This window comes from Cervus canadensis, chromosome 30 (assembly GCF_019320065.1).
Source record: "Cervus canadensis isolate Bull #8, Minnesota chromosome 30, ASM1932006v1, whole genome shotgun sequence".
Classification (NCBI taxonomy): domain Eukaryota; kingdom Metazoa; phylum Chordata; class Mammalia; order Artiodactyla; family Cervidae; genus Cervus; species Cervus canadensis.
Window position 1 is genome coordinate 16437806 of NC_057415.1, and position 24548 is coordinate 16462353.

A 24548-nucleotide genomic window follows, 5' to 3' on the forward strand; every position below is an offset into this window, starting at 1 on the left:
CAATGAACTCTCAGATCACATCCCAATGTTTTTCACCATTTCTCCTCAGTTAGCTATGATTGTTAACTTACTGATAATTCTTTTCCAATCAAGTTACAGGCATGTTGATTCAGTTTTTGTGACAATTTGGGCGTTTATTCAATGCATAATTGTGAATAACCTCCTGAGGGCCAAGTCCTGCTCTAATCGAGCTTTGATCTGAGCTTGGATAAAGTTCTGCCATATTATCAGAATAGACAAGGCTCTTTCTTTATTCACTCATGTTTATTTCATTAACACTTCCAACTTTAAACACACCCACATCTCCTTCCTCCCACCCAAGCAATTAGACTTCTTCAAAATGGAATAATAGCAGCTATCAATCTGGATATAAGCCTTTGTGGGGTGAAAGCTTGTCATAGATCATTTAACAAACTTGGAAAAGCAGATGAGAATCAATAAAGGAATACTGCTTAGAGACAGCAAAACAATGTCAAATACTAGTTTAAAAAGATAACAATTTTCATAGCAGATTATACTCATAACAGCCAAAAACTGCAAATAATCGAAGTATCCATCAAAAGGAAAATGGACAAATAAAATGTGGTACATTCAGAGAAAGGAAGGCTACAAAAGCAATAAAAATAGGACAAACCACTAACCTGCCACCACAAGGATAAACCTCACAGACAATATATATTTTAAAAACTAGATCCCAGTTCTCCAAAAATGTACACTCTATGATTTCATTTACACAAAGTTCAAAAATAAGAAACACTTTTGGAAAGGGGATAATAAAAGGGAATCTTTATGGGGACTGACAATGTTCTGTGTCTTGAAAGGATGGTACCTACATATACAAATGTGTAAGTTTACTGTGTTGTACATATAAGAGTCACGGAGTTTTTAATTGTGTTTAAGTTATACATGGATTTAAAAAGGAAAAAAACATGAATGTTTAACAAACGTTAGCTAGGGCTCAGGCACCAAGAGTTTCATATGCAGGATGTTACTTAATCCTCATACTTCATTAGGATGATATTACTATCATTCCCATTTATAGACTAAGAAACCAAGCCTTGTATTTGTGAAGAACCACAGAGAGATTAGTTGCAGAACTGAGACAAACTCTCATCTGTCTGAGGTCAATAGCCAAGCTATTAGCAGCTCTGCGATATCACCTCTCAAGAAAATAAAGAACAGAGACAAAAAAAAAGTCAAGTAAGAAGCAAGGAGTATTATAGGTAATACCAAAGAGGAGATGCACATGCTCTTCATGACTATGATCAACGGTTTTAAAAAAATGTTGAACTATATTTTATACTGTTTTTTTATTTAGACAGGTAGAAAAATATCTAATATAATTCATTAAGAGACTGTATACATATGTATACATACATTTTAAAATTCAGTGGTTGAAGAAATATGTGTAAGTTAAATCTAATTAAATATCGCTATGGAGCATAAAAGAAGTAATTAACTATGAATGAATGTTATTCTCACAGCTCCTTGTTGGCAACACTTTGTTAATGGCTGTAGTTGTTCTCTGCTCTTGCAATGGCAAAGATAAAAGACTATCCTACAATTTCTGTCAAAATATTATCCAGTTTTATTCACTCTGACTTGCTTACTTCCAATGAGTAAGTTCTTTAGAACAGTAAAATGTGGTGAGGCACAGATTTTTTAGTCTGTCAAAGGATGATACTTTTGTGAAATACAGTAATATTGTACTATGACATACCAATTATTATGCAATCATCTTATTTCTGTAAATAAAACTGAGTTATTAGAAAAATGAAAGTGAAAAACACATAAATACAAGCCTAAATTCTCCTACTTTTAGAGTCCACAGACATAGACATACTCTATTAAATCATTAAAACGTCTGTAAAGTCTTACTCTCTATCCCTGTACTCATCAGAAGCTGGTAACAAAAAGTTCACAGATCACATCTGGAGAAACAATGTTTTAGATAAATCCAAAGTATGATATCTATGAATGAAGAGATTAAAATTTCACAAACTTGAACTGATTTTGGTGAAGTCCTGTTTTTTAGAGAATTACTGATCTTTGTTCCTGGAACCAGAAGCAACTAACTACATTTCTTAATGCCAAACTTTAATAATTTTAAACACAGGTACAGCAGTAAACAACATTTATTCTATTTTGACCCCTGTATTTAAATTAATGTAAAACTTCCCTTACATCAATAATGTTTCATGGATCCTTACTTAAATTATGTGAAATGTGTAAGCTTATTCCTGTTTTAGGATCTTGTCTTATAAACTTTAAGAATGGCACAATAAGGGATTACTATTATAAAGAAAAGTTCTGTACAACAAAATTATCACTGTATCAATGTATCTATGATTCAGGAACCATCATCACTCCTTCTGAAGGAGGTACATGGTTGCTGTTATAAGTTGAGAAGAAATATGAACACTCTTCAGCTTAGAAAATAACCTTCATCCCTTCCTACTCATCTCAAACAATACTTAAGATGATGCCCAAGCTAAGAAGAAAGGCAGTGATGCTGGGTCCAAAGCAATTCTTTTATTGGCTAAATCACTAACATACATATAGCCTTCAGTGCAATACACAACTGAACTCTGCAGACTATCCTAACAAAAATCTCTAATTCATGGAATAAATCCATAGATAGTCCTACAGAGTTATTTAAGGAGACAGATTTCTGCCTAAGGTTTGGGACACTCATTCCCAAACTTGTCCACAATTAAGTCAGGTTCATAATCTTACCCTTTAAAGGCAAGCCCACACCTTCAAAATTAGGCATTTGAGGTATACACAGCAATCCTGAAACTATTAACTAATTTGCAGGTGGAAGAATGATGCAATATTTGAAATTCTCAATACTATATGCAAAAAATAGAATTATTTCACACAGTATTATACATTAAGCACAAGTATTTAATTACAGAGCTAAGTCACGCATTTTGATAAATAAGTAGAAAAACTTTTGGAACTTCCTTTGATTTAAAGGGAAAAACACAAGTTTTTTCTCTTTTTTTCCTCAAAATATCTTCAACACAATCATCTGGTAACTCTGAGATAAGGATGAGGATGTCATTAACTTACATAGAAACATTACTTATCTATTACCTTTATGACACAGGTGTTTTAGTTTAAGTAGCGGTACTATATTAACAACCTCACCCTATTTCTGCTTGCTGTGTCCCAAGAAAAAGGGGGTTCATTTCTGCCCCAGAAATAACTTCTAATTACTGAGAAAACTTATTTCTTAACTCCTCAAGGCCAAAACGTCTCAGTACTGGAAAATGGTAGTTTTGAAGACTGTACCTCCAAGATTCTCAGCTGATTACAAAGCACAAATTTTCATCAGTGGGAGTGGTTCTGATTTCTCATGTAGAAGCAATTTACCACCACCACCACAGATATCTGGCAATGTCTGGAGACATTTTTGGTTTTCACAATTAATTTTCTGGGGGTGAAGGCATTGCTGACATCTAGTGGTTTAACAGTGATGCTCTTAAACATCCTACAGTACACACAACAATCCCCCCCAACCCAACAAAATGTCAATAGCGTCACTGTTGAGTAACCTAGATCTATGGTGTTATTTGCACCCACCCCAAAATGATTATCAGGTTTTCTTTCTTCAGAAACAACCATACCACAGTATTTCTGGCAAGGGCCTGATTAAATGAATCTACCATAATGTTCTTATATTTACCTGAAAGGAATATAGGCTGCATCTCCAAACATTAATATTCTATATGCTTCTTCTGGAGTTTTCCCCAAATATATAACCTACATTTGAAGAGAGAAGAAAAAGGCAATTTACTTCTAAATAAAGATATAGTACTGTCACTGAGAAGTAAGTTTTGTACAATTTTTAGCCAATCAGCTGAGCCTGGTTCTCTAGCTTTCCCAAGGATCCTACGAGTCACTCAGGATTCTCTCAGTGAATTTCCTTTTGTTTAAATCTGCTGGCATAGCTGGTTTCTGCTGCTTGCAATAAGAGCCCTGACCAACAACTTTTTACAACCTTTTGTGGTGAGAAGTATAGCATTAAAAATTTTTTTTCATTAATTTTTTTTGGCTGTGCTGGGTCTTCAGTGCTATGCTCAGGCTTTTTTCTAGTTGTGAAGATTGAGGCTACCCTCTAGTTGCAGTGTGCGGGCTTCTTATTGCGGTGACCTCTCTTGTTGTGGAGCACGGGCTCCAGGGTGCGTGGGCTTCAGTATTTGCGGCATGTGGACACAGTATTTGTGGCTCCCGGGCCCCAGGGCACAGGCTCAATAGTTGCGGCACACAGCTTTACTTGCTCTGTGGCATTTGGGCTCTTCCGGGATCAGGGATCGAACCCGTGTCTCCTGCATTGGCAAGTGGATTCTTTACCACTGAGCCATCAGGGAAACCCAGAAGTAGCATTTTAAGAACAGATTTTCTAAATCAAAATGTTAGACTAAGCACGCGCTTTTACCTCCCCTCCCTTCTAAAACACTGAAATGATAGTAAAGAAGTATGTGGGAGATGGCAACAGAGAAAGGACTGGGACGCGGATGAGAGGACCATAAGAGCAGAACAAAGACGCTGATTAACTCCATCCATTTAGATTTAACAACTTACGATACTGTACAGGTTTCCTATAAAACTTCATTTGTTTGCTATTGTCATTTGCTTCTTTTATCTTCAGGACTACGTCATGCTTCAATTTTCAACTGGTAGAATACTTCAAGTAGATTCTTTAGCATGTGAGGTTCACAGTTGGTGGACCTCTTTGCATTTCTAAAGTATCTTGTTTTCTACCCTGACATTCATGGACCCTATAAATATATGATTTCAGGTCTGCAGTCCTTTTCTCTCAGTTTATAGCTGTTGCTCTATGGTTTTCTCATTTCCAGTATTGCAGAAGTATTTCACCAGTCTCATTCTCTCCTCCTCCTCCTCACCTGCTCCACTGGTATCCCTTTAAATAAGACACACCACAGCCCCAGTTAAACTTGCCTAGGACTTCTGACCCTCATTCTATCCAAAGGTACGTCTTTTTCCAACTCAGAATCTTCCAGCAGGGCATTTTCCACCCATATGGAGAGACAAGGGGTGAGACAGGCGATAAGCATCAGATGTGGCACACATATCATCACCCAAATTCAATTCAATTCTAAAGCTTATTCTGGGATAAAATACACTTTGAGTTTTGACTAGTAAAAATAAGTCACAAAAAAATTTAATTACACATTTTTAAAATCTCCATTACTTTGATTTATATAAATGAGCTGTTTCTTCTACCAAACTGTGAACATTCTGAAGTGAGAATCCAAGTCTTATGTTATACCATAACTCCACATGCATAAATCATGTATGGACTCTGATTTGATGCTTAATTTGCAGAACTTAAATCTATTTATAATAGTTAGGAAACTCTAAAATAATTGATAAAACACATTGGTATAGATATAAAAACATCACTGGATTAAGAAAAATTATAAAAATAAGAAATCCAGCAAGAATCTCTGAAACTTAGAGAAGGATACATCTTAAAACTAGTCAGGTTCCAGGTGGCATTTTATCAATTTTAAGACTCATAAATGGAAATGTTTACCCTGTTTCTAAAAATGATTTTACCCCATTTACTCTAAAAATAATACAGAACTATGATCAACTATACAGAATCTTCTAACACATATTTATCTATAGCAGCATATAAACCCACAAAGAACAATCAATCCCAAAACAAAGGAATGCTTTCTTATCAAGTTTCAGACAAATCTTCGAGAACAGCAATACTGACTCATAGAAGGTTGTAAACTACCATGAATTAACTAATCAAAATCATCTATAATCACACTCACATTATATTTATCTAATACATTACTTTAAGAAAAAAAGTCTTATAAATTTTTTGGGGGGGGTCACTGAGGGTAAGAATAAGATTTGATTCACTTATGTATTTGCATACCTATACATTTCTAACACAACCTTCTCTCAAATTATATAAAATTTTCCTTAAGCATCAGTTAAAGATAATTCCTCCAACTCAAGGCTGTAGTTCCTTGGTTTCTTTAGTTACTAAAATTGCAATATTATTTCCTTCTAACTTTCAAAACAAAAACAGCCTCTAATACCTTAAATAACTGTGAATACAAATTCAATTCAAAGAACCCAAAAACAATGTAACATTTTTTCCTATGGAAATGAAAAACTTGAATTCCTAAGATGAATTTTTTAAACACGAACTTTAGGTACAATGAGATAAGCTGAATGAAATTTACAGATTCACAGTAAGTTTGTTATATAATGCTATCATCTGAATGTCTGTGTCCTATCTAAAACTCATGTTTAAAACCTAACTTCCCAAAAGTGATAGTAGTATTAATAGCAGATGTGGCCTTTGAGATAGCCATGAGTGAAGCCCTGAAGAATGGGATTAGTGTCTTATAAAAGGGACTTCAGAGAGACCCCTAGGCCTTTCCACCACGTGAGAGCCCTCACTGCACTATGCTGTCAGCCCCATCTTGGACTCTCAGCCTTCAAAACTATGAGAAAAAAACTTCTGTGATTTATAAGCCTCCCCAGTCTCTGGTATTTTGTTATAGCAGCCCCAGAGGACTAAACACGTAACAATCAAAGAATTGTTTTCTAACAATATATAATTCTTAATTCTATACCCACTTCCCTAGTCAAAAGCCCTTCCCAAATAAAATTGTCACTAATTTGTTCTTGAGAAGAATCCTTAAAATGGCTCCTATATTAACCTAAATTCTCAAATTAGTAAACTCTAGATCAATCCAATTTTATGACACGTCACTGTATTCCCAGCAATTTGGAAGCTATATGCTTATCAAAGTCTTTTGTTGTACTTTCATGAAAAGCTATATATATAGAATGGTCACTCTAACTGCACATTGCTATCCCAAAATAGAAAACACAGAGATATTAAACAACTGTAATAGCTAACTTCCAAGACAGCCCCAACAATATTCATCTCTTGATATTTTCACCCTTAATGAACAGGTCACCACTCTGTAAACAGTAACCGGCTTCCCTGGTAGCTCAGATGGATTTAAAGGTAGAATGTGACTTCTGAGGCTAGATCATAAATATGTTGTGGCTTTTACCGTGCTTTCTTTAGTACTCCTCACTCAAAGGAAATCAAGTTGTTATTTGTGAGGGCAGCCCACATAACAAGGAATTGAGGACCTTTGCCAACAACCAATGCTAGCTGCCAGGCATGTAAACCGGGTTATCTAAGCAGTGGACCCTCTAACTCCAGTCATGCCTTCAGATAACTGCAGCCCAGCTGAATCCAGAAGCAGACACACCTAAGTTAGCCACTTTCAAATACATTCCCCACAGGAACCATTAGAGAGAATGTCAGTTGTTGTTTTAAGTCACTAAGTACGGTACCAAGAGATAATACAGTAAGTAATGCAATAAACTATTACCAACTGATCATTTCAGTTTGTTGAAAGTGGCTAAATTTTTTTTTTAATGTGCCAAGTACAGAGATGTAATGGTAAGGAAGCCCCATGGCATAGGAAACATAAGTAAGGAGAACCTGCTGTCTCTCACCAGGGTAAGCAATGTCTCTGAAGGAGCAAAAGGCTATCTCACTGGAAAAATAAAATATTGGGGTAGAAAATACTTAGGAAGTCAGTAGTGCTTTTCACGATACATGAAAAGCATGCTTTTGTATACTGTGGGGTTTTTTTTGGGTTTTTGGGTTTATTTTTTGCTGAACAATACTGTAGCCATTTCTAGGGCTTCCACTGCCCCCATTTAAACAATTACCATCTACTTAAACCAGTCTCTGTGAAAACGTCTGATTTTGGATTGCTGATCTATGTTTCAATACTGGGAGAGGCTCAAGTAGCAATGGATAAATTAGTGGACTGAAACAAAAAGATCACAACTTGATCATTTATAGTTTTAATTCTGACAGTTCAGGTCTCAAATAATAAAGCACAGTTGTTCAGACAAGTACTTCTCATTTCTAGTCTTCTACAGAACATTTTGAAGTTTAATCTATATACTTAGAGAAGCCTTTGGCAGAGTTTAGAAAACCAAGTCATCTGAGTTAATCACAACAAAGGGTATTTAAATTCCAACAACAAATGTGTCAGTCCAATAAACCAGTAAACTATTCAATTATTCCTCATGGAGAAATGTCACAACGTTTCTTGTATTTAATTATTTTCACATCAGCCAGATGACAGTCACTCCAATGCCAAGAACTTGATTGATCTTTTTTTAAAAAAATCAGTATCCAGATTAACGTACAATTTTCATAAATCAATGCAAACTGGAAACAGGTTTAAAGATTCCTGCTGAATAAAAAAGGTGAACAAGGAAAAGATTATCTGCAATAAGCAAATTATGTGATTTTAAAAAGTAAATAAGAGAAAATCACTGTCAGAGTTCCTGCACAAATACTAGTTAAAAAAAATTCCAAATCACTCTAAAAAAAAAAAAAATCAGATGGCTTTACATTTCAATAGTTTTAACCTCTCAAATTACTTTTATTTGTATGTACAGTAGGTTGGTATAATGATGTTCAATATAGATAAAAGGAAACTGGAACTTTGGCGTAGCAAACACATCTCTACCATGGCCAGACAACTAATAAATGTGTAGGAATTTGCCTTGGCTATAAGGGTAAATGGATATATTCTATGTGAGCAGCAGGGACTTTTTTTGAGACAGAGCAAAAATCCTGAATTTTTAAAATAAAAACACCTAATTTTTAAACATCAGCTAAAACAAACTACTAATTATAAATACTCTGTGGGGTACCTAAAGCTGGCAAACTATTACTTTTTAACCTCTGGTGTTAATTGCTCACCCTGGATCATACTCTTAATCCTTATTTATAGATAAGAAACTGGGTAAAACAAGTACTAAAACAAGAATGGGGTCCAAAATTCCACAGAAGCCTCACAGATTTGCAAACATCATAAATGAGAGCCCCCTAGCAAGTCTCACGGAGGGTGGAAATATCAAGTTAGGCTCAGCAAGGTGCAAAGGGAAGTAAAGTTGTCATGAACGATGGTGACAGCAGCCAGCTTCCTCCACCACCATGCTGGCTCCCTTCTGCGGCTCCGGCGCATCTCACACTACCCGCTGCCTGGCTGCTATTTACCTCTGCCTGGCCGCTGTTGGCCCTGCCTTTCACAGATACCCAGGAAGGGTGTTTGCCCAGAGACAGGTGTTTATGAGCACTTCGGCAGACCCACCTGCTTCTGTCTTCCAGTCTCTGTTACTCTGTCTAGCCTGCTGTTCATTGAGCTGGATTCACACACACTGCTTCCAGAAACTCTCCCCTCAGCTCGCCTCATCTTAAATTCTCGTCCAATCCCTTCACCTTGCAGCCACCTTAACCCAGCATTGAGTTTCTGAGTCCAAAATAATTAAATCATTAAGAAAAAATGGATGACAGGTTCAAAAGATCATCATTAAATAACAAATTAAGCCTCTGAGCTCTTATTACAACTGTTGAAGCCAGCTCGAATTCAATGAAATTTAAGATTCTACTCACAGATGGCTGAATTAAATATATTCCTAGAATGTCATTAGTATCACAATTTTTGGTATAAATGTTTACAAGCAAACCATTCTGAAGGCTATAAAAATTGCTTAAAACAAAAATATAGTAATAGAGAATGACATTTTGAACAGGGAATCTGTATGTTATCATAATTAGCTCTACAAAGTAATCTATTAAACATTACAAGAGGGCAAACTGGCAAATTATGTACCAACAGTTTGCTTGTGTCATTTATTTTACACTCAGGATGCTTTCACTACAGAAAATGTTAGAAACAACGGTTAATTTCCCAGGCAAGTTCTCAAAAGTACATTTAAAAAAAAAAAAATCAAAAGTACATTTAACCTATGGAAGAGCTAAGTACTGTATATGTGTAGGAAAATATAAATGTTGAGACAGTAAGATATAACCAAAGCTGATAATCAGTAAAATACAATGGTATCATTTTTGTTTTTTAATATAAAAAGCAGATTTAAGGTGTAATAATGGCAGGCAGAACAAAAAAAAAAAAGAAAATTACATTTAGTAAATGCTTAATTTGTGCCAAATAGTCTACCAGACCGAAATTAAAAGCAAGCTCAATTTGAACCTAAATCCTTCAACTTCTGAAATGAAATCTCTAAACCCTTTACAATGGCCTCTTCCAAACAGCTGTTTGCAACTAGAAATTAATGTTTATTCCTACTAGTGTCATAACATACCACCATTATTACAAAGTCTACACATAAAAAACTAAATAGAAAAGGTGACATTTCTGAAATGAATCATCATATATTGTAATTATGTTAAAAATTGTTCACTAAAATATTAATAAATTTTAATGTGATTGATATACTTCAATTTTTAAAAATCTTGATTTAAAAGCTTAGGGGCAAGTTCAGCTATTTCAATTCTTGATTTTTAATGGCTGTGGTAACTGAAAAAGACAGTCTTTAAAATTTGTTTCTCCATTCTATGTATTTCTTGTGAAGTGGAAGCTATATCAATAGGCTTGTGCATTAGTATATGTTGTATCACATCAGAAAAGAGACTACCTAAATTACCATTATTGGTGCTAAAAATGGCCACTGGATTAGGTGTTAACCATCAAATCCCTAGAAGCCCTCTTGATAACGGTGAAAGAGGAGAATGAAAAAGCTGGCTTAAAATTCAGCATTCAAAAAAGTAAGATCATGGCATCCAAAATGGGGGAAAAAATGGAAACAGTGACAAACTTTGTTTTCCTGGGTTCCAAAATCACTGCAGAGGCTGACTGCAGCCATGAAATTAAAAGACACTTGCTCGCTGGAAGAAAAGCTATGATAACTTAGCGTATTAAAAAGCAGAGAATCATTTTGCTGACAAAGATCCACATAGTCAAACCTATGGGTTTTTTTTCAGTAGTCATGTACAGATGTGAAGTTGGACCATAAGAAGGCCAAGCACTAAAGAATTGATGCTTTCGAACTGCTGTGCTGGAGGACTCTTGAGAGTCCCTTGGACAGCAAGGAGATCAAACCAGTCAATCCTAAAGGAAATCAACCCTGAACATTTATTGGAGGACTGGTACTGAAGCTGAAGCTCTAATCCTGTGGCCACCTAATGCGAAGAGCTGACTCACTGGAAAAGACTCTGATTGGGAAAGATTGAGGGCAGGAGGAGAAGGGGGAGACAGACGGTGAATTAGATGGCATCACAAACTCAACAGACATGAGTTTGAGCAGACTCAGAGCTGGTGAAGAACAGGGAAGCCTGGAGTGCTGTAGTCCACGAGGAGACAAAGAGTTGGACATGATTTAATGATTGAAAAACAACAATCAAATCCCTTCAATATATCATTATATATCATTTACCATGATATGTAAATGCAAGTGCAGGAATGATTACACTCGTTTTTTAATCCTGTTCCGCAATGATGTACACATTTGGTTAGTAAATTTCCAATTTCCTAAATGGTAATCGATAGATGCTAGAATAGTGCTGCACATTTTTCAAATATTTAGCAAATGAGTTAAAAACCCATTGAAATATTGTTAAAGCTGGTTTTAAAATTTTGTTTTGTGGCTATTAATGTAATACTTTACTTCAGAAACCAGTTATTAAAGGCAACTGGCTATTCATTCTGCCTTCTCGGTAAGAAAATTGGTTTCAGGGTAACCAGAGTCCCAAATGAATGAGGGAAAGCTTAATTCCCATAAAAGTAAGCCAGCTAATAAGTGAAAGAAGAATGAATAATTAGAAAAATGTTATACTGAAACCTCAGTAAAATGATTGATTCAATCAAGCATATTCGACTGTTTAAAACACCAAGATGCACGGTTGATAGGGAACTGAATATACAAACAGTTCCAAAATCACCCCACATAGAATGTTTAAATCATAAGGACAAAACAATACATTGAAGAGATTTGATGGTTAGCACTTAATCCAGTGGCCATTTTTAGCATCACTAATGGTAATGTAGGTATTCTATGTTTTCTGATTGATACAACATATGCTACTAATGCAAACCTATTGTTACATCTTTCAGTTCACAAGAAATACAAATAATGGAGAAACAAGTTTAAAAAAATATTACAAAAAAAAAAAAAAAAAAATACCACAGAGGGAAAAAAAGAAAAAGAACAACAACAAAAAATAAAACCACAAAGAAGAAACCAGAGAAATTCAAAAGGTGGAACTTTCTGTAAGAAACTAGATCTGGTTTCTTAACAAACAAACAAAAAAATCAGTGTTAGCTAAAAAGGACCATGTGTGAGAGAGATTTAAGTACACAACAACCATGGTCCTGAATTAGATATTGGTGTAGACATTTTGGATTAATTGAGAAATACAAATATAATCTGGGTATACAGATGATGAAACATGTACTGAAATGAAAGAACAGATCACTGACTAAAAACAGTCATGTGATAAAATTATACTGGTGAACATATACTGCTTCTATAAAGATAAAAGTATCTTTTAAAAGAAATTTTTCTAAGTTTCTCAAAGGTCCGAACATGGGTTTTATACACATTTTTTATAACAAAATGACAAAGTTTCAAACTTTTTTTTCCGAAATGCTCTCACAAAAGTAAACTTGTTTTGAAAAGCATTTACTTTTCCACTTAGAATTTCATCCTTACTTGAAATGACAGGTTAAAGTACCACCACCCCAAAATCTGGCTAGGAAACAGCCACTGACTTATCACAACAGGGCAGCAAACTTAGCATTTTGTAAAATGCTACGATTAAATTATCCTTTTCTCAAAAAAAAAAAAAAACAAAACACACAAAACTCAGTTTTCTTTTATGTCCCTCAACTCTTTTATTGTGAGTGATACAAAAAGATTTTTAGTTTTACCCTAATTTGTTATCCAAGAATCTAATATTTCAGATAACTGGCAAATCCATTTACCAGGCCACATAAACTTAATAGTTAGAAACACATTGAAAAGTCAAGCCGTTCTTCTTATTTCTTACACCACACATGGTGCCTGACCATCTGACAAAAGGACTAAATATAAGTACGGACATGTCAATCCTATTTTAAGTATTTGAGTATTTTAAGTATTTGTAAAGCCTAACTGCTTCTGTTGTTAGGGTAAAAAAATAAACAGAATTACTAACTTTATCCTCTGACTCTCTCCACACCCTCTATTAGGTCTTTTTGAGTATACAAGGATGAAGGGAGAATGGTTCCTTTCAGAGGCTCAGAGTTTAATAAAAGGATAGTCAGTCCTTTTAAACAGAATCAGTCCATTTGGAATACTTCTTCCTGACTGTACTTCCTCCAGACTTTTTGCTTTTGTTTTAATATTACTACACCACCCTCTAAGTCAGTCATTAAGAAGCCTTATTATCTCCAAAATTCCTCAAACAACTCCAGAAAAGGTCATCAGACCTGAAGGTCAATTTTTAAGGAATTCTCACTCATCTCTATAAATCTTTAATCGGAGAACTCCATAGTCTTCAATCAGATCAAACCTATACCACTTACTTACTTACTTACTTGGGGTATCCACACTTATGTCTTGACACTCCTTTGCTACTCTTAATAAATCTCCTTTTCTTAGAAGTTTTTCGCCTGTTTCCCCACCTAGCATCATTATAGCCCCAATCTCCTACTTGAGCCAGCCAGTCATGGCTACAAAGTCATTTGCTACAGCCAAGAGCCATAAACCTCCTGCCAAGCTGGCTTCTAACTGAACAGAGGAATGAACTCAAGTGTAACTGTTTACTTGGCCCTTTCCTAACCAGTTAAATCAGTGCTAACCTGGGAGTGTAAAACCCTGGAAGGATTTCTAAATCTAAAACATATTAGCTGCAGAAAAATAAACTTGTACATGCCAAAATACAACCATAAACAAAGTCAAAAGGCTAACACCAAACTGGGAACCAGTATGCCAACACATTTTCAATCAATATGCTAATGGGTATTGATCTATAGCTAGTTTTTTCACTAGCTATTAAAAAAAAAACAGCAAAAAATCTAAAAAGAGAGATTTCTTATTTATAAAATTATGAAGTGTTTTATTTCTAAGACAATCCTTGGTTCCCACCATACCCGCAGCTACTCTCTAAGATTCTTTCACACTGAAGTCACCATATCTGGCTTACTCCAGATCCCACCATTTTATTTTTTTTGATCCCACCATTTTAGAGATCATCTCATCTGACCAGAGAGAGACAACCAACCGACCCCAAAGGAGTCCAGGAGAGCTCTGTGTGTTCTGCTCAGGAGAACATTCTCTTAAATGAAACGACTTCAGCCATTCCAGATTTTTCTCCTGTTACTGTTACACCAAAAGCCATTTCTTCAGGGTTCCCTTTAATACTTTATGAACACCAAGAATTCTGGCTATGTCCTTTTTCCTGGAAAGCTATCACAGTTTAATCTGTGGTGTTCCTCTCCCCAGTGACTAGCCAAGTAATGGGGCCAAATATCCCACTGAAAACAGCTACCTCCTTCATTCCCTTTCTCTTGGGATCCTGCATAGCCTCCTGCCACCACCACTGCCCCTTCAGGAGTTTTGCTGCTAAGTACAATAAGCATTAGGAAAGATGACAAGTCCTTATCTGGGTAAGCTTACAAAAACCAAATTGTAAGAAACATAATCTACAACCTGTGTTTCATACATTCAGAGATGATAATAAAACTTAGTTATCTCAGAATTGCTTCTCTCGATTACTTTTGCGAACATAAACAAACGCAAACCCCCAAAAGGCCTTAGTCATTGTTGTTAATGATATACCATAAATACAGAAAAGAAAACTATTCAACTATTTTGAGGTGCAATTTCAACAAGTACCATGAGCTTTTTGGTCTAATCACTGTAAATTCCAAATTTTCAAACTACACATCAGAAAAATAGTTTTAAGTGAAAGCATGACAAAAGGAACCTGGGGGGAAGAAACAACTTACCTCAAGAACTCCAGCACCAACGCTTTTTTATCTAGAATAACTACTTGATATTTTTCCCCACTTAGTAGGGCAGCTAGGTTCCACACCACCAAAAACATGAAGACCACCACTCCAGAAGGACCTCTTGGCTTATTTAGGGAAATCTGTTACTTAGGTACTCCTAGAGACGAATGCACTAACTACTAAACAAAACCTGACTCTAAATAACCAAATCCTTTCCATGATATTTACAAATAAATGAAATTCATAACTCATGAAATACTGGCTATTCCAAAATAATCTTCCAATGACCTAAACAGACCACCCAACTCAATGCTATATATAATCTACACAGTATGTTATCATTTTCCTAAAATACTGACATGCCATATCCTTCTGCTATATGCTTTTTGACATGTTCGGAATCATATCTCAGTTGGGGAAATATTGCCTGTACTCAAATTATAAAGAACTCTAACCACATGTGATACACTTTTTATGTATTTTGGTTTTGTTTTTATAAACCAATCGAAATCCTGACTCTACTTTCATAACTTTACTACATGTATCATGACTTAATAGAAACACAGCTTTGGGTCATTATTTTCTAAACTTAAGTGCCATAATGCTTAAAAAGGTATTCACACTAGTTGATTTTTTTTTTAAAAAATAGACTTTTTAAAAAGCAGTTTCCGGTTCAGAACAGCAAAACTGAGTAGGTTAGACATCTCCCATATGCCTCTTACCCTCTCCATAGACTTTCCCACTTGGTCAATTTTTATAAAGCAAAAGATGTTCTTTCTGGCAAGAGATCAAGATGTCTTAGAAAAAAGTAATATCAAAATGCCAACTACCAGTACCACTGCTGTACATATTTTCACTAATATATTAGAAAAGTAGTTAAATACTTACCATATAACATCCAACAAGGAAAGCAGCATTTGCTTGTTTTCTCTGATCAGGGCCAGTAAAATGTATAATTTTCTTCCTCATCATTGTAATGGACTGCATAAAAATAAACAGTTGTTAGTATTTCCTTTCTAATTTCAAGTTTTTGAAAACTTTATTTTGTGATTAAAATAAATTCTGGATCTCACATGTTGAAGCATTCAGAAAGACTTTTTAAATTGATACTCAAAAATACCATGTACATTCCCATAAAAGACATACTCTTGGAATAGAACAAATGTACAATTAAAGAGTGGGAGAGGAGATACCTGAAACTAATATAACATAAATCAACCACACTTCAATTTTTTTAAAAAGAGGAGATACAAACAGATACACTTTCTAAGTATAGACTATCTCTGAAAGAATACATAAAAGCTGGAAAAGGCAGTAAAAGAGATCTTTCCTTTCCCTATTGTCTGATTTTTTTAAAAAATCTATGCCTGAAACTCTTAAATTAAAAGGGTACAAAAATAGGTAAAATAATTCATTCTGTTAGAAACCAGGATAGTGAATGGGGTAGGGAGGAGTGGAGTGAGGAGGGTGGTACAGAGATAACCAGGAGAGTGTAAACGGGCTGTTCCCGGGGTGTTGCTAATGTTCTGTTCTTGATCAAGTTAAAAATAAAAAGGATATAGAAAGTAAAATCAAAGGAACAACATGATTTGTTAGTACTTCCTTACATGTACTTCACTAACTTGAGTTGAAATATTTCAGTTAAGGGTAAGAAATAGGACATATTCAGCTGAATAAGCACAGTATTCCTTCACTTCTGTGAGCCAGTGTTTGGGTATTTCAGTGATGAACATGTACATGATGAATTTTCCTTTAGTTGTTTACACAGAGTAAGAGATCCAAGTTGATTTAAAAAAAAAAAAACCACCCAACCAGCCCTCAAGCAACATAAGCATAAGACACTCTTACTATAAATTCTCAACACATTTTATCACTATTAATTGAACAGGAATCAAAGTTTCAATCAGGTTGGATGGTCAATACTCTACAAGTTGTTCTAGGAAATATTAATGATTGTTTAATTTTGAAAAAAGGATGAATGTAATCTTCATTGACCCAAAGGATAGAAGTCCTTAGATGGCCAAGTATTTCTGATGTGGAATTTTAAGCCTGATGTTCAAGGGAGGAAACATCTGCCTTACTCACTAATTAATTTTCAATGTAATATAACTTTTAGTTTTATTTCTGTGTAGTAGTCTAATAAATAATCAACTGAATAAACTTGTTTTAAAAAGTACCTGCCCCAAATCCAGTATTTCTACTTGAGAATTTCTACTTGTGACTCTTGGAATTGCTAGCAGTTTATAAACTTTTTATTTTATATAACTAATAATTCAAAGTTTTTAAAAAAATAAATCAATAACATCTAAGTTCAAACCAACAGTAATACACTCTTATACTTTAGTGATACAATCTTAAATATATGCTGTTTGCTCCTGTTTCCCAACTCCTTAATCATATGTGTAAAGGGTCAAGGTGAAGAGTCACAAGCAGTAAAATGTCATGAGAGAGCCAAGGTATAATAAAGTAAGATGAACTGATTTCTCTTAGTCTCCTAACATTCCCTATCACAGTGAAGGGAGAAAGAACAATGACCAAAGGAAGGAAAGCTTCTCTTGTTAGCTATCAGTTCTATTAGCTCAGACAGTAAGAGATTCACTTTATTAACAACTTCCACTTTGGCTTTTCAAGTATCTAAACATCACCAATCTAAATCAGAATCGAATGACCCAAACTTAAACCATTCCATCAAAACTCTAGAAAAATAGATACATTATGACTTCATAAAACAATAAACCACATGTATGTCCCAAACACCACTGGAGTGAAAAACTTGACATTGCCTTTTTAAAAATAGATTCCCCCTCCTCCCCACAAGATCAGGCTAATAATGATTACTTAAGTGAAACCTCAGTAAAAAGTACTTTACCTTTAATTTCTTATTTATCTTGCAGCAATATCTGTAAACCATTGCTAGATTGAGTGGTCCAAAATCTGCGTAGAAGCTGCAAAAATGAAACACAAAAATGTGTATGTGTGTTCCAGATGCTTTGCATATAACTAACTGCCTTTTTGTAGCTACGAGATCAAAATAAAGGAAGAAAGTACACATCAAATTATTATAGGTCATATAACTTAAAGGTTACTGCCTTATAACAGAAGAAATACTGTGATAAAAGATGACTAATAAAAAACATGATAAGCGCTACACCACCTTTAAATCTAACCTCAAATGATACATGAAAATACTTTTTGAATAAAAAAGGCTATTTTCCCACACATTTTTCCACTGGCAAAATCATCTTAGTACACTAGTTTAAATTTCATTATACTGTAAACTATTAGAATTTCAAATGTAAATTGTTAAATTTAGGAGAATCCTTTCACTTTTTGATTTTTCCCCTCCTAAGGATCTATTTTATTACCAAAGATTAAAATCAGCATCCTGCAACTAATGATGAACAGATTTACAATGTTCCAATTTTATAAACATACCTTTAGATTTTCCAAAATAAAAAAAAGTTACTAACAATCTTTTAAAAAGCAATACTTACTTTTCATATTCAAGTTCATTATCTATGCTGAAATAATGTACATTTGATGAACTCTTTGGTCTGCTGAAGAGAATGGCAAAACAAAGGCGATCTGAAATGGAAAAATTGTAATGTTCCTTCCTTCACATTATTAAAAACGTTTCATATATCATGATGCAACTCTTTTCAAATGAAGTAAAAAATTTTTTTTCCATGCATGTTTTACCTATGGTAAGGGTATCAATGGGTAACTTCAAAATATTCTATTTTGGTGGGTAATAATAAATAAGCAATTTTTAAAACGGAGAAGTTGCCTTCAATATTAGTTTCAAGAAGAGTAAGCAACTTTTCACATAGTGATACGACTTAATTTTTGGATGAACCTCTCATCCCAAAATGTTAGCTATTCTAGATTAAAAAATTTCATCAAGGCAGCAGGCATTTCATGGCTAGACCACCAGCCTTGATGATTCTCCCTATATTTCGCTATATTTTCAAGACATCCTAAAAAGTTATTTCAATAAGAAGCTATGTTTTAAGCAGAAAGACAACGCTCTCAAAATTGCTTCAAAATTAATGTTTATGGCTATAGAACACAAAACAAATCCTGTTTATCCAGTGTTCTTGTGGGTCACTTTTTTTGATCCGGAATCACTACCTCTGTAATGATTTTTACAATCAGACAAATTACCATTATAACAGAGGCAATGACAGTTTTCTATACGATGTGTTTGACATGAACCTGCATTGCACAAATGAAGTTAGGCTGCTGTGAGGTTTAGCAAGAATGTTAACAGAGTAATGCTAGGAGGCTCCACCCTTCCTTTCCCGCCCCACCCCAAAAAGAGTTGCCTAAAAATCCTTGGGGAAGCCGTATGCCGCAATAACTAGTAGTAGTAATACTAACAGTAGTGCTAGTAGAATACTTAATTCAAATTATGGCAAAATCAAGTACAACCCCTAAAATAGTTAAGAAACAACAGATGCCAGCTGGCATCCTTTCCCCAAATAGTAATTTAAGCAATTTTTGCTTACAATTCAGTGCACACAATTGCTATATTTTTCCTGTGAATGCGTCAACTAAAACGTCTTGCAACCACAAACACTCAAACAGATGACGGAGCTTACTCCTTTTCAACCACAAATGACCCTTGATCCCCATGCACAGCGACCAGGGATTTTCTCCGAGGTGGCGAGCCTACGCGCCCTGGTGTAAGGACACAAGGGTCCCAAGTGCACACGTCAATGCGGATTCACCCCCAAAGCAGGACCACGTCTGAGCACTAGGAGTCCCGGGAGGCCACCCACGCCCACGAGACAGCCTCGGCCCTGGTCCCAAAGTTTAAAGGCGCGTCTTGAGCAGCAATAGGGGTTCCTCGACCCCTGGGCACTGCCCGATGCCCTCTAAACAGGGGGTGTCCCAGAGGCGCGCCCTCCGCACTCACCTTTGATCACCTCGGCCACCAAAGGGGTCCCTGCACCCTCCCGGCTCATGACTCCACTGCATCTGGAAGGCGGGGCGGAGGGAAGTACCGGGCGGCCAGGGAGCAACTCGCGGAGAGAGGAGGGCCGCGACCACACCCCCGAAGTTTAAAAAGCAAAAAAGTTTAAAGGGCCGCGCCCAAACACTCGGCACAGCGACGCCCCTCGGTCGGCCACCCCACCTCAAGCTCAGGAAAACCAACCCCGGAAGTTAGAAACTTCGCAAGCGCCCCAGACGCTGGGTGGTGAGGGACGGGTGCGGAAACCAGCCCCAGCCGCCCGGGCTGAGTTTCGCCCCGCCTCGGGGCCACTCGGCGGTCGGTCGTCTGCAGCGCCCAGGCCCCTCCAGCGCCGCAAGTCTCTACTCAAAGTCGCGAGGTGCAGCAGAAGGTCACAGAGGCAAACGCGGGCCTGGTTAAGAAAGCGGCTTCCAAACCGATTAAAAGGATTTCTCGGAAGAGAAGGGCTTGGCGGTGGATCTGACCCCCCAACCTTCTGCTCGGCCGTCCTCGCCGCCGCCACCAGGGGACGCTACAGCCAGGCCGCACCGAGAGGTCGGCGCCCGGCCTCGAGGACCCCGCGGGCCTGGAGCTCCCTCCACTCTGGGGTGGAGACTCGCTGAGTGGCTCGCCTGACGGCTGGTGTCTGCTTTTAAAGGGGCCTTTTCAAAACTGTTCAAAATTTAAAGGTAGGCCTAAAGCAGAGGCCATTCATTCTGCGAAAGGCCTTAGATTTCTCCTCAGAAAACTATTCGGATGGTACAAAACAGGAATTCTGATGCGATGCTAAACGACAATTTAAGAATTTTCTAAACCTATGTTAGTCTCCAGAGACTAACATAAATAACTAAACCTATGTTAGTTTCCAATGAAAACAAAAGTAAGTTACAGTATGAATAAGCTCCTAATTTTGTTATATATAATATGGTAGTGGGATTATGTGGGATTTTTATTTCCTTCTGTATTCTAGGTTTGCTACAGAAAAGAGTTATTTTAATAATCGGTGAAAAATGTTTGCAATGACTCTCCCTTAAAAAGAACAAGCAATACAGTAACTACTCTTTCCCAAGAATTACACTTTTATTTGTCATCTCAATAGAATATACACGTTATATATCACAATATATACATCTTTGCCTCAAAATTAAACCTGCATTATCTCCTTACCTTATTCTAAACTTCCAGACAGACCAGATGTTTTTAAGTGTAAAAAACAAAACATTGAATTATTTTTTAATGAAGAATATCATTCCAAAGGAAAAAATCTATAAGCTATGAGAATCTGTTAAACTGATAAACATTTTGAAAATAGTCCTTATGGCAATAAATACAAATTCACAACATAAACTGGAAAAATATTTTAAATCCATCTCAAGAACACACCCTACTTCAATTTTATCTTAGGGCCAAATAATAAAAATAAAATTTAAACTATACAGTACTACTTTTCCTTCAGACTGGCAAAAATCAAAGGAGTTTGATAAGTACTGTGTTGGTGAGGTGGGGACACAGTCACTCTCACAGTCTGTGGGTGAGAATGTAAACTGTGACAACCTCCATGAAGGGCAACAAAAGGCAATTTGGAAGAAATTTCCAAGGCTGAAAACTGAACACTGGCAAGATTGCCAAGATGGACATCTTTACAGGTGTTTACAGGCTGCATGATTTATAGCTACATATTTAAAACACATATGGATACGATTGTATATGAAATCTTGCATATCTCTGGAAGGAAACACAAAAAAACCTGGTGTTTGCCTTTATAGGGGGAAACTATCTGTAATTAGGGAAGTTATGGTAAGAAAGATTTATTCATTTTTGTAACTTTTGATTTTGTAGCATGTATTACCTATTCAAAATTATGAAGTTTTTGAAAAGTAAACTTGCCGGCTAAAAGTGTTCTTCCAAAGCTGACTTCATTAAGACACAAAGCATTCAGTAAACACAGTATGAGACAATCTAGAAAATGTCCTTTGCACACTTCTAAACAACAGGACAGTGAAGAGGAACTAAAAAGCCTCTTGATGAAAGGGAAAGAGGAGAGTGAAAAAGTTGACTTAAAGCTTAACATTCAGAAAACTAAGATCATGGCATCTGGTCCCATCACCTCATGGGAAATAGATGGCGAGACAGTGGAAACAGTGTCAGACTTTATTTTTTTGGGCTCCAAAATCACTGCAGATGGTGACTGCAGCCATGAAATGAAAAGATGCTTACTCCTTGGAAGCAAAGTTATGACCAACCTAGATAGCATATTAAAAAGCAGAGACATTACTTTGCCAACAAAGGTCCGTCTGGTCAAGGCTATGGTTTTTCCAGTGGTCATGTATGGATGTGAGAGTTGGACTATAAAGAAAGCTGAGCACTGAAAAATTGATGCTTTTGAAGTGTGGTGTTGGAGAAGACTCTTGAGAGTCCCTTGGACTGCAAGGAGATCCAACCAGTCCATCCTGAAGGAGATCAGTCCTGGGTGTTCATTGGAAGGACTGATGCTGAAGCTGAAACTCCAGTACTTTGGCCACCTCATGCGAAGAGTTGACTCATTGGAAAAGACCCTGATGCTGGGAGGGATTGGGGGCAGGAGGAGAAGGGGGCGACAGAGGATGAGATGGCTGGATGGCATCACCGACTCGATGGGCATGAGTTTGAGTAAACTCCAGGAGATGGTGATGGACAGGGAGGCCTGGTGTGCTGTGATTCATGGGATCGCAGAGTCGGACACGACTGAGCGACTGAACTGAATTGAACTGAAACAACAGAATTGGTTAGTGCTACCATCTCTTGAAATCCAGTTTCTTTTAACAAATGCAAATAAAACTGGAAGGAGTTACATAGAAATGGGGAGAGATTTTCCCTCCAAGTCCAAACCTGAAATTTAGTTCCCAAAGGAAATATTTCACATATTACAGGGTGAGTTAGAATCACTGATTTTCTTATGTCCAATTACCTGTGCACAAGATATTCTCAAATTGTTATTCGAGAGTCATATTGTGATAAACTACAATAGAGGCCAGAGTACTGGGATGAGAGCTATTTATTAGAAAACTGGAGCTGGAAAATAGGTCTCTTTAAAACATTTTGATTAAAAGTTCATGATTAAACTTACTATCCTATGGTAAACCCATGTGTCCTCCCTTTAATGTGTTTGTTGTCAAAACCAAAACTGAAGTATTGAAGTGGTAAACTTTCTTGCCCTACGCTCTGTCACACAGTCACCAGTCCTGCTTCTTTTACAGAAAAGATACAGTAGAAGTACATTAAATCTCATGGTTTTTAAATACTGACAAGAACATTCAAAATCCATCCTTGTGCCAAATTTGTCTACAGTTCTGATATGGCTTATGGGTCTCTAGTTTACTACCTCTTCCTTTAATAAGTATTTGTTAATAACATTTTCCTACATAACAACTAGCTATTGGGATGAAAAGTGTTAGTCACTCAGTCATGTCTGACTCTTGGCGACCCCATGGACTGTATAGCCCACCAGGCTCCTCAGTCCATGGAATTCTCCAGGCAAGAATACTGCAGTGGGTAGCCATGCCCTTCTTCAGGAGATCTTCCCAATCCAGGGATCAAACCCAGGTCTCCTGCATTGCAGGCAGATTCTTTACTGTCTGAGCTACCAGCGAAGCCCAGTTAATCATAAAACAGAGAGAGTTATATTCTAAACCGATTGAGAAATATATGTAGTAGTCAGGTGGCAATGATAACACAGTATCTACTTTTTAGTAGAAATGATGAAAAGAACTCTAAACACAGTAAGCTTCCCACCCATTCTGTTTCCCCCCTGGAATCAGACTGACTTCACAAGTCCTGGCAGAGGAACTGGAGAAGTGCAAGTCTTCCCTATGGGGTAGCGAAGTCTCCCTCAGTGAGCTCACTGTCAGACAAGCAGAGGGAGAATTCACATCTCCTGGGAATAAGAAAGAACAGGCTCCATCTGAACAGCGACTGTCCCTCAGGGAGGGCTAATAGCCATCACTCTCATCTATCATTAGTCCTTTGTTCCTTGAGACGAGGAGTAACCAAGAGAAGCATAGGAAGAAATGTTCATAAAACAATGGCAACTAACAATTACTGAGAGTTTAGTGCCAGGTATTACATTAATAAGCTCATTCAGTTCAGTTCAGTTCAGTTCAGTTCAGTTCAGTTCAGTCGCTCAGTCGTGTCCGACTCTTTGCGACCCCATGAATCGCAGCACACCAGGCCTCCCTGTCCATCGCCAGCTCCTGGAGTTTACTCAAACTCATGCCCATCGAGTCGGTGATGCCATCCAGCCATCTCATCCTCTGTCGCCCCCTTCTCCTCCTGCCCCCAATCCCTCCCAGCATCAGGGTCTTTTCCAATGAGTCAACTCTTCGCATGAGGTGGCCAAAGTACTGGAGTTTCAGCTTCAGCATCAGTCCTTCCAACGAACACCCAGGACTGATCTCCTTCAGGATGGACTGGTTGGATCTCCTTGCAGTCCAAGGGACTCTCAAGAGTCTTCTCCAACATCACAGTTCAAAAGCATCAATTTTTCGGCGCTCAGCTTTCTTTATAGTCCAACTCTCACATCCATACATGACCACTGGTAAAACCTTAGCCTTGACCAGATGGACCTTTGTCGGCAAAGTAATGTCTCTGCTTTTTAATATGCTATCTAGGTTGGTCATAACTTTGCTTCCAAGGAGTAAGCATCTTTTCATTTCATGGCT

The 24548-nt window shown here is 36.9% G+C and overlaps 1 protein-coding gene across 17 annotated transcripts in view; it reads right to left on the bottom strand.

The window, feature by feature from the left end:
- The window catches only part of CDC14B (cell division cycle 14B), a 128295-nt gene that overhangs the window by 39989 nt on the left and 63758 nt on the right, over window positions 1-24548 (bottom strand). For 13 of the 17 annotated variants that reach the window (XR_006266653.1, XM_043453424.1, XM_043453415.1 and 10 more), the window contains exons 2-5: window positions 18392-18482; window positions 17767-17842; window positions 15786-15878; window positions 3692-3768 (exon numbers count right to left, since the gene is read on the bottom strand). Coding sequence is in view for 16 of the 17 variants with exons in the window: in XM_043453424.1 (XP_043309359.1) it covers window positions 3692-3768; window positions 15786-15878; window positions 17767-17842; window positions 18392-18482 (337 nt within the window). In the remaining variant the exon portion in view is untranslated. Of the gene's footprint in view, window positions 1-3691; window positions 3769-15785; window positions 15879-17766; window positions 17843-18391; window positions 18483-19815; window positions 20477-24548 lie in introns of those variants that run through there. The other 4 variants (XM_043453423.1, XM_043453421.1, XM_043453410.1 and 1 more) reach the window with 4 other exon arrangements.